At 39.7% G+C, this 17,370-nt stretch overlaps 1 protein-coding gene across 1 annotated transcript; it reads right to left on the reverse strand.

The window, feature by feature from the left end:
• Window positions 1–1,849: 1,849 nt before the first annotated feature.
• On the reverse strand, window positions 1,850–2,687 carry LOC129628087 (60S ribosomal protein L7-like). The gene has a single exon (XM_055547515.1). The coding sequence runs from the start codon at window positions 2,455–2,457 to the stop codon at window positions 1,921–1,923; it is 537 nt and encodes a 178-aa protein (XP_055403490.1). The 5' UTR covers window positions 2,458–2,687; the 3' UTR covers window positions 1,850–1,920.
• Between the last annotated feature and the right edge of the window lie 14,683 nt (window positions 2,688–17,370).

The raw sequence follows: 17,370 nt of genomic DNA on the forward strand, positions 1-17,370 counted from the left end.
TTTTCTTGTGTAGGGCTTTTTCTTATTTAGTGAGATCACAGAAGGTTCAATCTATCACAGCTCCTATGCAGTTAGTCCAGTCACCAAATATGTATGAGATCCTATTTAGTGGCTCAGAATCAAAATGATACTTTGATCCCCTTGAGCAATGAACTGTTCAGTATGTACAATATTGTACATGCCTGCAGAATGAAGCAGACTCTTTTTATTGTGAATAATGAGGGCATATTTTTCTTCATATTACTTTCTTTGCATTGAGTATTAGGAAGAAAAAAATGGCTTGTTGTCATTTTTCAGTCGCTAAGTTGTGTCCAACTCTTTCTGACCCAATGGACTGTAGCATGCCAGGCTTTCCTTTAACCCTCTATTTCCCAGGGTTTGCTCAAGTTCATGAGTATTGAGTCAGTGATGCTGCCTAACCATCTCATCCTCTGTCATCCCCTTCTCCTCCTGCCTTCAATCTTTCCCAGCATTAAGGTCTTTTCCAGTGTGTTGGCTTTTCGTATCAGGTGGCCAAAGTACTGGAGCTTCAGCTTTAGCATCAGTCCTTCCAATGAATATTCAGGGTTGATTTCCTTTAGGATTTATTAGTTTTATCTCCTTGCAGTCCAAAGGACTCTCAAGAGTCTTCTCCAGCACCACAATTTGAAAGAATCAATTCATTGGTGCTCAACCTATTTTTGTGGTCTTTTTTTAATGGCTTAACAAAAGTAATAAAACCAATGTATCACTGGCTTTCCTTTGTACATACTTTTTTGGGGGTGTAAGGAGTCTTACTAACTGATTTGATTCTTCCCAGAGAGTGCTGCTCTTTAATGGAAATGAAAATGATACCGAATGTTTTTTTATTCCACTCTGCTTTCTATAACCAATCAGTATTTTTTAATGTTTGTGTGTTTTTTATAACATTTAGATGTGATTCATTATTGAATTCTGTTTCCACTGTTAGTATGTATGTAAACATAGTAGTATAGCCCTTTTTTTGTATATGAGTATAAATGAAATAGTATTTTTTAAAAGTACAGTTTGAGCACTGCGTAAGTTTTCTCTCCCCATACTGTTTTCAAACACTTAAAAATTATAATTCATTTAATTCACTCTTTCAACCACATGAATAAATGATTGTTTTTTATCTGGTCTGGAGACAACTTTACCTAACATCAGTCAGTCATTCAGTTCAGTTATTCAGTCATGTCCAACTCTTTGCAGCCCCATGGACTGCAGCACGTCAGGCTCCCCTGTCCATCACCAACTCCCGGAGCCTGCTCAAACTCATGTCCATTGAGTCGGTGATGCCATCTGAACATCTCATCCTCTGTCGTCCCCTTCTCCTGCCTTCAATCTTTCCCAGCATCAGAGTCTTTTCCAGTGAGTCAGTTCTTCGAGTCAGGTGGACAAAGTATTGGAGCTTCAACTTCAGCATCAGTCCTTCCAATGAATATTCAGGACTGATTTCCTTTAGGATTGACTGGTTGGATCTCCTTGTTGTCCAAAGGACTCTCAAGAGTCTTCTCCAACACCACAGTTCAAAAGCATCAATTCTTTGGTGCTCAGCTTTCTTTATAGTCCAACTCTCACATCCATACATGACTACTGGAAAAAACCATAGCTTTGACTAGACGGACCTTGTCGGCAAAGTAATGTCTCTGCTTTTTAATGTGCTGTCTAGGCTGGTCATAGCTTTTTTTCCAAGGAGCAATCATCTTTTAATTTCATGGCTGCAGTCACCATCTGCAGTAATTTTGGAGCCCCCCAAAATAAAGTCTGTCACTGTTTCCATTGTTTCCCTATCTATTTGCCATGAAGTGATGGGACCAGATGCCATGATCTTAGTTTTTTGAATGTTGAGTTGTTTTTTTTTTTTTCAATTTGTTTCAATTGTTTATTAACCAGATTACAATAATAATCCTGGTAAATACCTTAGTTCATCCTTCTAATAAGCCTGTTGATCTGGTCTTCCCTGTTGCCAGCATCTCCACCTTCTACAAAATGGGTGGTCTTTTTCTTCATTCCACCTCGTGGAGAAGACAATTTAAAGGGCCACAGGAAGTTGTTTGCTTCTTTGAAACGTTTTCCAACGGTATAGATCTCATGAATCAGATCCTCCATGCAGATGATTCCATATTTCCCAAGAGATCGAGCAATCAATGCGTTGTCTGTCAGGGCAATTCGCTTTTTGTTGATTTTGCCATAACCACGCTTGTAAATCAATTCATTTACAGACTCCAGATTTGGGTACCCCCATGCAATGTATGGCTCCACAATTCTCAGCATGTTAATTGATGCCTTGTTGAGCTTCACAAAGGTGCCGTTGAATATCTGCCGGAGGCGAAGGAGCTTCAGCACCTTTCGAACCTTTGGGCTCACACTGTTGATACCTCTGATCCTGATGACAAACGCCAGTTTGGGTTCTGCAGGTACATAGAAGTTACCAGCTTTTCGTGCCATCCTAGCCATTCAAATTTCAGTTCTGTACATCTGCCTGTATTCCTTGTGGTAATGCTTAGCTTTTTCATAGATAAGCTTCCTCCTTGCCTTTCGAAGCATCTTTTGGGCAAACTTCTTTCTCAGTCGCTTGATCTTAAGCTCTGCGAAATTCTTCCGCTTTTTCTTAAGGGTTTCTGGCACAGCAGGAACCTTCTTTTTCTTCTCTTCTGCACCCTCCATGGTTCCAGCCGGGAAAGAGTGAATGTTGAGTTTTAAGCCAGCTACTTCACTCTCATTTTTCACTTTCATCAAGAGGCTCTTGAGTTCCTGTTTGCTTTCTGCCAGAAGGGTGGTGTCATCTGCATACCTAGGTTATTGATATTTCTCCTGGCAATCTTAATTCCAGCTTGTGTTTCATCCAGCTTGGCATCTCACATGATGTACTCTGCGTATAAGTTAAATAAGCAGGGTAACAACATACAGCCAAGAAACAAGATGACAGAGTAGAAGGATGTGTACTCATCTTCTCCTGTGAGAACTCCAAAAGTGCAACTCGCTGCTGAACAACCATTGACAGCAGAATGTTGGATCCAATCAAAAAAAGATACCCCACGTCCAGGGGCAAAGGAGAAGCCCCAACAAGATGGTAGGAGGGGTGAAATCACGTTTAGAATCAAACGTCATACCCACTAGTGATGCTCAGATGGCTCAAGCAAAACCTTGTATGCACCAGGACTTAGAGGCCCCACAGAGACTGAGCCAGACTTGCCTTTGAGTGTTGTCTCCTGTGGAGGCACGGGTCAGCAGTGACCTGCCTCTGGGACAGAGGTTCTGGCTGCAGCAGACCTGGGACACCCAGAGTGTGGCATAAGCGCTCTTGGAGGAGGTCACCCTTGCCCTCACCATGCAGCTGCCAAGCAGATGACCCACAAACTGCAGAAAAATTATACCAAAGAAATTCTCACACTGTTAAGGACGTTCTAGGACTCACAACTGATTTCCCAACCTAGGGATCTGGCAAAGGGACTGAGAACCCCCAGGGAGTTTGACTTTGGAGGCCAGTGAGAGACTTGAGTCAGACTTGCCTGTGAGATCAGAAGTGGGTCAACAGTGTGGCCTCAGGCCAAACAACAGGGAGGGAACACAGCCCTGCCCTTCCAACAGTTGAATTCTCAGGCCTAGCCAAAAAGACTTAGGACGCAAAATTTTGCCTCCCCTACAATTTCTTGGTGATAAGGTTGGGAGTTTAACAGTTGGGACACTCAGATATCCTAGGACCTCTGACAAAAAACTGGCAGAAAGTAACAATTCTTACATAGTGGTCCTTTAAATCTCTGCCTGCATGCCCCAACCAAAACAAGAAAAATGAAAGTCTCTCCTTATCTTTTCCCTTTCTAAATGTAGATTGTCAGGAGGAAAATACATGTGAAAATTAGTTCTTTGAATTGTGACTCTTGTAAATTTGGTTCCCAGTACCTATTGGCAATAATCCACAGGCTCCTTGTCTTTGTTTTTTTTTTTTTTTTTCTGTTTCTTTAGTAGTATTTGTCATAAGGAGAAAAATCATAAAATGAGATGCCCCATTCATCTTGTTTCTTGTCATCAGAGCTTGGCTTTGTGACCAGTGAAAATATTTTATCTGGTCTCCACCAGCTGGACTGGACGGTACAAGTGTTGGGTTGAGTCAGGTAACCAGCCAAACATGCTAGAAATCAAGACACAAAATGACAAGCAGCATTCTCATTGTCCAACCTTGCCAGCTTTGTCTTAATTAGAGATTCCAACTCCTAGGGAGCCTTTGTTTTACCTTCATTGTCTTCCTAGAGCTGCTGCTGCTGCTGCTGCTAAGTTGCTTCAGTCGTGTCCGACTCTGTGCGACCCCATAGATGGCGGCCCATCAAGCTCCCCCGTCCCTGGGATTCTCCAGGCAAGAACACTGGAGTGGGTTGCCATTTCCTTCTCCAATGCATGAAAGTGAAAAGTGAAAGTGAAGTCGTTCAGTCGTGTCTGACTCTTAGCGACCCCATGAACTGCAGCCCACAAGGCTCCTCCGTCCATGGGATTTGCCAGGCAAGAGTACTGGAGTGGAGTGCCATTTGCTACCTATGAAAGTGAAAGTGAAGTCGCTCAGTCGTGTCCCGCTCTTTGCGAACCCATGGACTGTAGCCTACCAGGCTCCTCTGTCCATGGGATTTTCCAGGCAATAGTACTGGAGTGGATTGCCATTTCCTTCTCCAGGGGATCTTCCCAACCCAGGGATTGAACCCGGGTCTCACGCATTGTAGACAGACACTTTACCATCTGAACCACCAGGGAAGTTCCTTGGTACCTATGGGAAGGTCAAATTGAAAGGAAAAAATAAGACAAAGGTAACTCTTCTTTAAGTTTGTAAATTTTGCTTTTCTGTATTTATACCTAACACATGGCTAAGATTTAAAATGAAAACTGTAACATCTCTTTTCATATCTGTCTCTATATGTCTATGTGTATATGTAATATTTTTCTATCTCTGTATGATATTGCCAAAATTACTTTGTAAAAGAGTTCTATTTAATTGGCTTAAAACATAAATGCTTACACAAATTAGGTATTCATAAAACTCTCAGAAATATAGAAACTAACCCAAATGTTCCTCAGGTACACAGCATCTGGGATGAAAGCTAGCTTAAGTTTGTTGGTTTTAGTAAAAGCAGTTATGTCTCCAGAATTGTCAGCATTAAATGTAATGACACACAGAATGTATTCTATTAATATTTGGGTTTACTAGTCAAAAGAATTTGTTATCTCAACTAGATGTTTGAGATTGTAAAATTTTAAAATCAGAAGGTATAATGAAAATAAATTGCTTGATGTACGTCAAACACAACAATATGTTTAAAAAGTTGGAAAAAGTCATGTTTTAACTTTTAGGTTCTTTGCTTCTATGGTTTTTAAAACATATTTGCCTGATTTATCTACAGGAAAAATAATTTATACTTGTTTTTTTATTAACAAACAGTAACATAATGAAGTATTATATCTACTTAAAAATAGTTTCCAAAATCTGTTCTGAAGCTCGAGGCCATAAAGTTATATTAAGTTAATTTATGGATATTCAAATCTGTATGCTTGTCCAGAAGCAACAGTTACAACTGGACATGGAACAATGGACTGGTTCCAAGTTTGGAAAGGAGTACGTCAAGGCTGTGTATTGTCTGTCACCCTGTTTATTTAACTTATATGCAGAGTACCTCATGCAAAATGCCAGGCTGGATGAAGCACAAGCTGGAATCAAAATTGCCATATCAATAACCTCAGATATGCAGATGACACCACCGTTATGGCAGAAAGCGAAGAGGAACTGAAGAGCCTCTTGATGAAAGTGAAAGAGGAGAGTGAAGAAGCTGGCTTAAAACTCAACATTCATAAAACTAAGATCATGGCATCCAGTCCCATCACCACATGGCAAATAGATGGGGAAGCAATGGGACATGACTGAGAGACTGAACTGAACTGAACTGATGGATATTCATTGAATATCTAGATCATTTCTAAATAAGATAATACACTAAAACTTTAATTGCTAAACCTAAGTTTATTTACTTTTGGCTTCTTAATTTTTAGGTAAAGGATTTGAAGGTAAAGAATCTGCCTACAATGCAGGAAACCTGGGTTTGATTCCTGAGTCAGGAATATCTCCAGGAGAAGAGAATGGCAACCCACTTCAGTATTCTTGCCTGGAGAATCACATGGACAGAGGAGCCTGGCAGCCTACAGTCCATGGGGTCGCAAAGAGTTGGACATGACTGAGCAACTAACACTTCTTAATTTTTGCAAAGAGAAAAAAGATATTTGAAGGTCTGTTACTATACATATTTTTTGCCACATTAAAAAAAATGTGTATATGAAAAAGCATATATCTCTAAAACTTACAAATTTTTGTAATTATGTGCCAGGTATACCTCATTTTATTACACTTCACAGTATTGTGCAGGAGACTGCCTGCGATGCAGGAGACCTGAGCTCAATCCCTGGGTCAGGAAGATACCTTGGAGTATGAAGTGGCAACCCACTCCAGTATCCTTGCTTGGAAAATTCCATGGACAGGGGAGCCTGGTAGGCTCTAGTCCATGGGGTCACAAGGGGTCAGACACAACTGAGTACATACACACCCATAAGATGTTTTTTAAATGATTGAAATAATATGTGGATAGAAATGAGTAAAATTTTTTCTCTGTTAACATGACAAAGTTTATTAGATTATTGGTCTGCTTTTGTAAAATTAAAAAATTTTTTAATACAGTTTTTAAAGGCTATGCTACATTTGGTCTGCTTTTAATACAAGATCATAAAAGGATGTTTTCTTTATTTTTGTTTAATCTGTCAAGGAAATAAATATTTTGTGTTTGATCAAAATAATTTCCTATTTTTCACACTGTATTTATTAAGTCTTTGCTTACTTACAAAAACTGAGTCTTCAATATTAAAATAGCTGATGGGTTTTTTTTTTTTAAACACCTATGTAATTTTTTGCATTTCCCTTTAAAATCTTTCAGTAGTCACCTTAATTAGATATCTGTTTTTCAGTTACCTGTGATACTACTTAAGTGTTTTAAACCTTTTGACAATTTTGATAAATTTCCCCCAATCAAATTCAGATGAAGACTTTTTGACCTTGAACTAACTTGGATTTTCCGTATGGCCTCCAGAAGATCTCAAAAGACTTGTTCCCTCTCCTTAAAAAGAGAGAGAGAGATTAATTAGCTTATTTAATGTGTTAAATTACATAGAAAGCATTGTTTAAAATGCTAAACAACTTTGATTTGTTTATATTTGTACTCCTTTCCGTATTTGGAACCAGTATGCTGTTCCATGTCCATGTTGCTTCCTGACCTGCATACAGAGTTCTCAAGAGGCAGGTCAAGTGGTCTGGTATTCCCATCTCTTTAAGAATTTTTCACAGTTTGTGGTGATCCACATAGTCAAAGGCTTTGGCATAGTCAATAAAGCAGAAATAAATGTTTTTCTGAAATTCTCTTGCTTTTTCGATGATCCAACAGATGTTGACAATTTGATCTCTGGTTCCTCTGCCTTTTCTAAATCCAACTTGAAAGTATATTGGGTACCTCAAGAAGAGCAGAATTCACCTAAATCCATGGGTACTATGGCACATGGGTACATAGGCAAAGTCTGATGGTGAATTCTTGATTGGCTTCTTATCCTTGAAAGACTTTTAAAGTTTCAGCCTAAGATTCCTTAATAAAAGTTCTATCAAAGCAGACTTTAAAAAAACCTATATGATAAGTCATTCTTGCTGCACTTATGTAAATAATCAGGCTAAGTTTAACAAAAGTAAACTTATTTTACAAAAAGAAAATAGTCTTACTGTAATTATGTTTAATAAAAATGGGGTTGACTCTGGAGAGAAAACATATTTCAGTGAAAAACTATAACACATTCTTATAACTATTAGATTCTAATTGTGTTCACTGTCTTTGAGGTTTTGTTACCTACTCACAAACTGCTCTGGATTTTGAATTCTAGTTTCCTCTAGTATATGGCTACCACTCTCCAAATGATCACTTCTAATTTTTCTCCCACTTTTCTGACTTGAAATCACTAAGAACTAAAAATGCCCTTTTCCCCAAGTCCTAAAATCTAAAACTAGATGACAATATAAACTTCAGAAAAATCACCACAACAAATCATACATTAAAAGAAAACCTTCATGCCTGCTGTCTTGTGTGGGCCACTCAGAAAATTCACCAGAACACCCAGCACCATAACCAGAGACTTTTAAACTTCAAACCAGGACATTCATCAAAGTACAAAACACTGCCCTCCTCGTTTTACCATCTAAAGATGCTTCGAAGCTTAAATCTAGAAATCTTCTCACCTGGCTGTCCTCTGTACTCAGAAACTAGGTTTCCAACTGTTAATATTTATTTTTCTTTTGTTTCCATTAAAATATACTCGTTGAATGCCTGATTGTTCACATCAAATAGAGATCTAATTTAGGTGAATTACTACTCTCACCTGTACCACTGCCTCCTGAACTGAGACACTATTGTTCAAATGAACTGACCTATTCTCAAGACTAAGAGACTTATTCAATGAGAAACAGAATAATCTGCCAACTCAGATTCTGGATTATGAATCTTTACGGGGAAGTTTCAAAGTAGAGGAATAAAAAGTGGCAGACTCTGCCACTTCAAAATATGCTACTTTGACATAAGGATTATTTTGAACTAAAGGCACTTGAATGAATGCTGCTACTGTTACTGGGTCACTTCAGTCATGTCTGACTTTTTGCTACCCCATGGACTGTAACCTGCCAGGTTCCTCTGGCCATGGGATTCTGCAGGCAAGAATACTGGAGTGGGTTGCCAAGCTCTCCTCCAGAGGATCTTCGCAACCCAGGGATCAAATCCACATCTCTTATGTCTCCAGCATTGGCAGGCAGGTTCTTTACTACTAGTGCACCTGCTATTTGAAACAATAACAGATGCCAAAAAGGCTTCTAATCTCCCCATTTCTTCCTAAAAACAGGAGGTGAAATCTGTGTGAAGGATACCCTCCCTATGCCAGGAGAAAGAAACATTCTTCAATAGGGAATTAAAGCTGAGAGAATCCTGTATAAGCAGACCTGTTAAAATAATTCTTGTCTTTCTTTAATCTTCCCACGTAATTTAGTTACTTTCCCACAGTTTCTTCTTTGTTTCACATAATGTAAAAGCCTGTAGGTTTTGCCATTTTTTTGTGTGTGGTGCAGGGGGGAGGTCTTCGTTTTCTTATCAAGCTCCTGTGTCATGTAAAACATATAAATGTGTATATATTTGTCTTATGTCAGTTTAATTCTCAGACCCTGTTGAAAGCCTCTAAGAAGATAGAGGTAAATGTTGCCTACGTTTTTGAGCATCTCCTCTAGACCCTGTTTATTGATGACAGTGTTCTGTTGTTAGTTGGCTCACAGGTATTGGACAAAGAACAGTAAATGTAATATTTCTTTAAATACCACCTGTTGTCTTTTTTTCAAGTGTCACTGTGAACAGAAGTAACTGTCTTGATGGCCAGTTTTTTCCCACAACTAATTTGGTAGTCATTTGCCCATCTTTTGTGTATAGCATTGGCATTTATTTGGAACTTACTTTGGGGGTGGTAGTAAATCAATAGAACCCTGAGACCTGGAAGTTATTTTCTTTTTCCTGCCTTTTTTTCTTTTTCTTTTTTAGTGATTTACTCCCTTTGTGCACCAGTCAGAAAAGAGCTGCTGCCAATGCCCAGAAGTGAGAATCACTAGTTCATTATCTGTATTCTAGCACCACAACATGTCCAAGGTGTAAGTCACAAACTCTGACTCCCCTCTGTCCTGCTCTTTGGGTGGTTCTTTTAGAGAACTGTGCCTAAAAAGTCTCTGAAATCAGTATCAGCTCACCCTTGAGCTTCTAGGGAGAGGCCTCTTACAGAAACAGTTGAAACAAAGGACCTGAACTGGGAGAGCCTTAGGCGGCAAACCACACCTATGTGTAAAAAAATTGCCAGTGATTACAAATATTTGACTCTTAAGGAAATAAAATTTACATTTGACTCAGTCCCCAATCATTTATTTTCTAGAGCGGAGAACAGTGCACAGATTAGTTTCTCCATGAAAAAAAGCCATTTTACCACTCTGTTATGATATTTATTAGTGCAGCCAATTGTATGGTTTTTTCCAATGAATTAATCAGTGGTTAGCTTGAGAAGAATAGAACAGTGATGAAGAGTCCTGACTCTAGGGACTTCCCTGGTGGTCCAATGGTTAAGAATCCATCTTCCACAGCAAGGGATACAGATTTGATCCCTGATCTGGGAACTATGAGGGCTTCCTGGTAGCTTAGCTGGTAAAGAATCTGCCTGCAATGCAGGAGACTCGGGTTCAATTCTTGGAAAGATCCCCAGAAGAAGGAAATGGTAACCCACTCCAGTATTCTTGCCTGGAGAATCCCATGGACAGAGGAACCTGGCAGGCTATAGTCCATGGGATCACAAGAGTCGGCCATGACTTAGTGAGCAAATCACCCCTGGGAACTAAGATCCCACACGCCTTGAAGCAGATAAGGCCTCAAGCTGCAACTCCTGAGCCTATGTGCCACAACTAGAGAGAAGCCTGGTGTACTGCAACAAAAGATTCTGCATGCTCCAACAAAGACCCGATGCAGCCATAAATAAATTAATAAAATTAGTTTTTTTAAAAAAAAGACTTCCCTGTTGATCCAGTGGTTAAGAATCTTCTTGCCAATGCAGAGGACACAGGTTCCATTCCTAGTCCAGAAAGGTTCCACATGCCACAGGACAACTAAGCCCATGCACTACAAGTACTGAGTCTGTGTGCACAGCTACTGTACCCTGCGCACCTGAGAGTCTGTGCTCCGCAACAAGAGAAGCCGCCACAATGAGAAGCCCAAGCACCACAGCTAGAGAGTAGCTTCTGCTCACTGCAACTAGAGAAAACCCACAAATGCTGCAACAAAATAAAGAGAGGAGAGACATATGTCCTGACTCTGGCACTGAACACCTGGCATTACACCACCTAGTAAGTGGTACAATCCAAGCACTACCACTTACTATCTGTGTGACCGTGGGCAAGTTATTTACCCTCTTTGTCTCAGTTTCCTGGGGGTAAAATGGAAATAGCAGTAACAGCATTTACATCATAGAAATGCTATCAAGCTGAATGAGTTAATATTATATTTTAAAGCATTTTAGTATATAATAAGCCCTATGTAAAGGCTTATTTTTATGATTGTTATATCCTAAGAGGGCAAGTAGAGTGAAAGATTTCTCATAACCAATAATGTCTCTGTCTTTTGAAGATATACAAACATGCCAAACATTTTAGAAATACTATTTCCAAACTCCACAGCAAGATAGGTATTATTGTCTCCATTTTACAAAGAAGTGGAAGGTTAGTAAATTTAATTTCATTGCCTAAGCGCACATAACTATCTGAATAATGAGGTTGGGGAATTCTAACAAGGTGTGCCTAATTCCAAAACATGTGCCCTTCCACTGCACAATAGTCTTCTAAAAGTTACCTGACCATTGATTATTTTCATGACTCAACTCAAAATATGCTGCATTTATTTATATCCACACTATTTTAGGACTGGTCTAAGAGTCATTTTGCCCATCTCCTTTCACAAGTGGGAAAATTGTGTTCTTAAGAAAGTAAGTGGCTTTCCCAACACTAATTATTACTTAATCACTGTTAAGTAGCCATTGAATATCAACTGAACATTGCTGGTAGGGAAAGAAATGAATTCATGTGTATCGCTTATCACATTGCCTTTTACTTAGTAAGCAATCAACACCAGCTATTTTTGTCATTGTTCATTTATTCATTTAATAAACATTTGTTAGGTATTTCTGACAAACATCTGGGAGTACAAAAATTAATAGGATATGATTCCTTTTGAATGTCCACTAGTTGTTCAGTATGGGAGCCATTAACCACATATAGCTATTGAGCACTTGAAATGTGGCCAGTCTAGATTGGAATATGCTATAAGTATAAAAAATGCAAAATTTTGAAGACTTAGTACCAAGAAATAAGATAAAATACCTCATTGATAAATATGTTGCATATTGAAATGATAATATTGTGATGTATTAGTCTAGATTAAAATATTTAAATTCTTTTAATCTATTTCTCTTTACATTTTTAATATGACTACTAAAAAAATTACATGTGGCTAGTATTATATTTCTATTGGACAACATTGATCAAGATGGCAAAAAAATAATGACAATTAAAGGTAGTCTAACAAGAAGTCACTCAGTAATGTCCAACTCTTTGCAACCTTGTGGACTGTAGCCCACCAGGCTTCTCTGTCCCTGGAATTCTCTAGGCAAGAATTACTAGAGTGGGTAGCTATTCCCTTCTCCAAGGGATCTTCCCGACCTAGGAATCGAACTCAAAGCTACCATACAACTGCACACGCTAGCAAAATAATTCTCAAAATCCTTCAAGCTAGGCTTCAGTGGCACATGAACTGGGAACTTCCAGATGTATAAGCTGGATTTAGAAAAGGCAGAGGAACCAGAGATCAAATTGCCAACATCCATTGGATCATAGAGAAAGCAAGGGAATTCCAGAAAAACATCTACTTTTACTTCATCGACTATGCTAAAGCCTTTGACTGTGTGGATCGTAACAAACTGTGGAAAATTCTTAATGAGATGGGAATACCAGACCACTTTACCTACCTCCTGAGAAATCCATATGCAGGTCAAGAAGCAATGGTTAGAACCAGATATGGAAAACAGACTGGTTCAAAATTGGGAAAGGAGTACAACAAGGCCGTATATTTTCATCCTGCGTATTTAACTTATATGCAGAGTACATCATGGTGGGCTGGATGAATCATAAGGTGGAATAAGATTGCTGAGAGAAATATCAATAACCTCAAATATGCAGATATTAACGCCCTAATGGCAGAAAGTGAAGAGGAACTAAAGAGCATCTTGATGAAGGTGAAAGAAGAGAGTGAAAAAGCTGGCTTGAAACTCAACCTTCAAAAAAACTAAGATCATAGCATCTGGTCCCATCATGTCATGGCAAACGGTTGGGGGAAAAGTGGAAACAGTAGCACATTTTATTTTCTTGGGCTCCAAAATCACTGCAGATGGTGATTGCAGCCATGAAATTAAAAGACACTTGCTCCTTGGAAGAAAAGCTATGACCAACCTAGACAGCACATTGAAAAGCAGAGACATCACTTTGCAGACAAAGATCCGTATAGTTAAAGCTATGATCTTTCAAGTAGTCACGTACCGGTGTGAGAGTTGGACCATAAAGAAGGCTGCATGCCAAAGAATTGATGCTTTTGAACTATGGTACTGGAGAAGATTCTTGAGAGTCCCTCCGACAGCAAGGAGAGCTTTACCAATCAATCCCTAAGGAACTCAACCTTGAATACTCATTGGAAGGACTGATGCTGAAGCTGAAGCTCCAATACTTTGGCCACATAATACAAAAAGCCAACTCACTGGAAAAGACTCCGACACTGGGAAAGATTGAGGCTTCCCTTGAGGAAAAGGGGGTGACAGAGGATGAGATGGTTGGATGGCATCGCCAACTCAATGGGACATGATTTTGAGCAAACTCTGGGAGATAGTGAAGGACAGGGATGCCTGGTATGCTGCAGTGCTTGGAGTTGCAAAGATGGGACACAACTTAACGAATGAACAAGCAGAATAAACCGATTAGCAGAGTCATTAAAACATTGGTGGGAGCACAGAGGACAAACTGCCCAGAAGTCAAGAAAATCTTCACAGAGGAGGTAAAATTTGACTTGAATCCTAAAGGATAAGTAAGAATATCGTCAGATGAATATTTTCCAGGCAGAAGATAAACATGTATAATGTCATATAAACATGAAAGAATAACTGACACATTTTTAGTTTGGGGATGAGAAAATGGGAAAGGAGGAGAGATTCAGATGGCTATAACTTGGGCCACGTTAGTGGGAATCCGTAAGAAGAAAGGGCCACAAAAGATATCTCAGAAGTAGAACTAATGGGACTTGGTAACTCTTGTCAGGGAAGCAACAAAAAAAGAGGGATGAAGAGAGATACCTAGTTGTTTTTGCACATGGCTATGTATTGACTTTTCCTTCTGTTCATTCACCAAATAATTTATGAAGACTTATTTAGGTGCCAGGTAGTAGGCAGTAGTGCATAATGGGCTCCTGGTGACAATGTCTTAACATTATGTGATTATGTTTTAAAGATTCATGAAGGATCAGAAAAGAATATATTATTAAATTCACATTTAATTACTGTCCTGGGCTTCCCTGGTGGCTCAGTGGTAAAGAATGCTCCTGTCAATACAGGAGACATGGGTTTGATCCCTGGTCTGTGAAGATCCCCTGCAGAAGGAAATGGCAACCCACTCCAGTATTCTTGCCTGGAAAGCCCCAAGGACTGAGGAGCCTGGCAGACTACAGCCCATTGGATTGCGAAGAGTTGGACACAACCTAGCGACTCAACAACAACAACAACTGGCCCACTATTGAAACTTTTATTTTACTTCTGTGGAATAATCTTATTTTCAGGGACATTAAAGGATCAAAGATCTTGTGTTAAGGTGAGAGTAGGGGGTTCCTTATCTAATGAGACAGTCAGAGGAGGAATCTGATTCCTGAGGGGAGAGATCAATCCACAGACTGGCAGGTGTAAAGTCTGACCATATGAAGTTTAGAAAGAATGTGAAGAAATAAGAGCTCCTTCATAAACTGCTTGCAGATTAGCACATTGCATTTTGAAAAGCAATTTCAAGGTTTGCACTAAAATTGAAAATGTACATTTCATAGAAGTCAGCCATTGGATTTATGTATCCCTGAGCACTGTTATGGAAAGCAAGGCTCTAGCAACCCAGGCATGTGTGGGAAGAAAATGTGAGAGCTTCTACAGATGTGTTTTTAAAATATGTATATATTCGGAAAGTGTGGAACTGTTAGTCACTCAGTCATGTCCAACTCTGTGATCCATGGACTGTATGTAGCCTGCCATTTCTTGAAATTGTCCATTTCTTGATGTTAAGTTTATTTACGGTAGTAATCACACACACAAAAGTATATGTAAGAAAGTTTGAATAATGAAGAAGAAACAAATGTTTAGCAACTTTATTTTTCATTTTAGCTTACATAAGAAGATGTTCTCCTTACCTCTGCCTGACTCAATAACATATTTCCATTTTTAATATAGAGTTTGGTGAACTTTGAGTGGTAAAGAAAAGTTCTTGGTTACAATAGTTACTAAAAATTTACAACCAGGTTAGAGTCATGTTGGCCAGAACTTGAGGTACATGGCAAAGGTTTAGGATGGGTAAAAAATTGAGAAGGGGAAAGGACCTCGTACTTGAAATACAAATGACATGTGTACTTCTCTCTTCATCTCTGAGAAGTGGCAAGTCATGTTACACAGACCTTCAAACATAGAATGATAAGGAAAAGCACAGGTAATGTATACAGCGATGAAAGAAAAATTATGCAGGAGAGAGAAAATCAAGTTCTTTTCTTTCAACACAGTAAGAACCTGATAGAGGCTGGAATCTAGAGTCATTGTTTATTGGTGTTATACCCTAACTTTTCCAGTATATAGCCACAACATTTACTTAATAAAAACATCAAGGGGGCTGAGGGAATCTCACTTTTTAAAGTGGTATTCACCTTATTCAAGAAAGCAAAAGGGATGCCAAGATATCAGGAATATCTTGTATGTAGCAAGTATGGTTGTTACTGGATTTATTGCTGGGAGAGCTGGCTATTGGGAAGCCTAATGGGCTGGACTGTGCTTTTGAACTGTGGTGTTGGAGAAGACTCTTGAGAGTCCCTTGGACTGCAAGGAGATCCAACCAGTCTATTCTGAAGGGGATCAGCCCTGGGATTTCTTTGGAAGGAATGATGCTAAAGCTGAAACTCCAGTACTTTGGCCACCTCATGCGAAGAGTTGACTCATTGGAAAAGACTCTGATGCTGGGAGGGATTGAGGGCAGGAGGAAAAGGGGACGACAGAGGATGAGATGGCTGGATGGCATCACTGACTTGCTGGACGTGAGTCTGAGTGAACTCCGGGAGTTGGTAATGGACAGGGAGGCCTGGCGTGCTGCGATTCATGGGGCCGCAAAGAGTCAGACACGACTGAGCAACTTAACTGAACTGAACTGAATGGGCTGGAACAACAATGTGGATAAAGGGGTGCTGGGAGGTGGGGGAGGACTTGGGGAGGGAACCCATCAGATTGTAAGGTCTGAATGTGAGGCTTACTAGTCCAGAAAGTAGACTTTGAACCCTAGAATGAACATATTCTCAGTGAGAGATTCATACAGAATTTTCTGCGTTGGTGCAAATAGCTTGAAAGCTGGATGATTGGTTTATACAGGGGATGTATTTTTCTATTGACAGTATGTTCATGTGCCCTGCCACTGCACTGCATTCCTTTCCCAGAACCACAGTTCCTGTAGGCTGAATAAACAATCTTAACATTTTTGGATAGAAGATCTTTCTGCAATGAGAAGTGCTGTGACAGAAATTCAAATAAGAATGCTTCCAAGGACAGAGAGGTTGTGCAACTTTTCCAAAGTCACACAAGATCACTGAGCTGCGGGGATATAAATTACCTCCCTGTGGTCACAAAGCCAGCAAATGACAATGTGTGTGTGTTCAGTTGCCAAGTTGTGTCTGACTCTTTGTGACCCCATGGATTGTGGCATGCCAGGCCTCCCTGTCCCTCACCATCCCCTGGAGTTTGCCCAAGTTCATGTCCATTGAATGGGTAATACCATCCAACTATCTCATCTTCTATCCCCCTCTTCTCCTTCTGCCTTCAAGCTTCCTGATCCAGGGATCAAACCTGCGTTTCCCACACTGCAGGTGGACTCTTTACTGTCTGAGCCACCATGAAAGTCCTGACTCACTGGAAAAAAACCCTGATATTGGGGAAATGACAGACACAGGATTAAGAAAAGTCTGTATGAGATAATTGGATTAAAGTTTTACTGAGCAAGGCCCTGCCCACCAGAGCAAGACCCAGTTTTCCCCACCACCAGTCCCTCACATCAGGAAGCTTACACAAGCCTCCTAACCTCCTCCATCAGATAACAGAAGAAGCAAGAAGAACCACAATCCCATATCAGTTAGAACAAAAAGCATATTCAGTTCAGTTCAGTTCATTCACTCAGTCATGTCTGACTCTTTGTGACCCCACGGACTGCAGCACGCCAGGCCTCCCTGTCCATTACAGAAAGTAAATCAGGATGAAAAAGCAGAAAGTTGTGTCCCAGATGAAGGGACAAGATAAAACCCCAGAAAAACAACTAAATGAAGTGGAGATAGGCAACCTTCCAGAAAAATAATTCAGAATAATGATAGTGAAGATGATCCAGGGTCTTGAGAAAACAATGGAGAAGATGCAAGAAATGTT

The sequence above is a fragment of the Bubalus kerabau genome, chromosome 15, assembly GCF_029407905.1.
Source record: "Bubalus kerabau isolate K-KA32 ecotype Philippines breed swamp buffalo chromosome 15, PCC_UOA_SB_1v2, whole genome shotgun sequence".
Taxonomy (NCBI): Eukaryota; Metazoa; Chordata; class Mammalia; order Artiodactyla; family Bovidae; genus Bubalus; species Bubalus kerabau.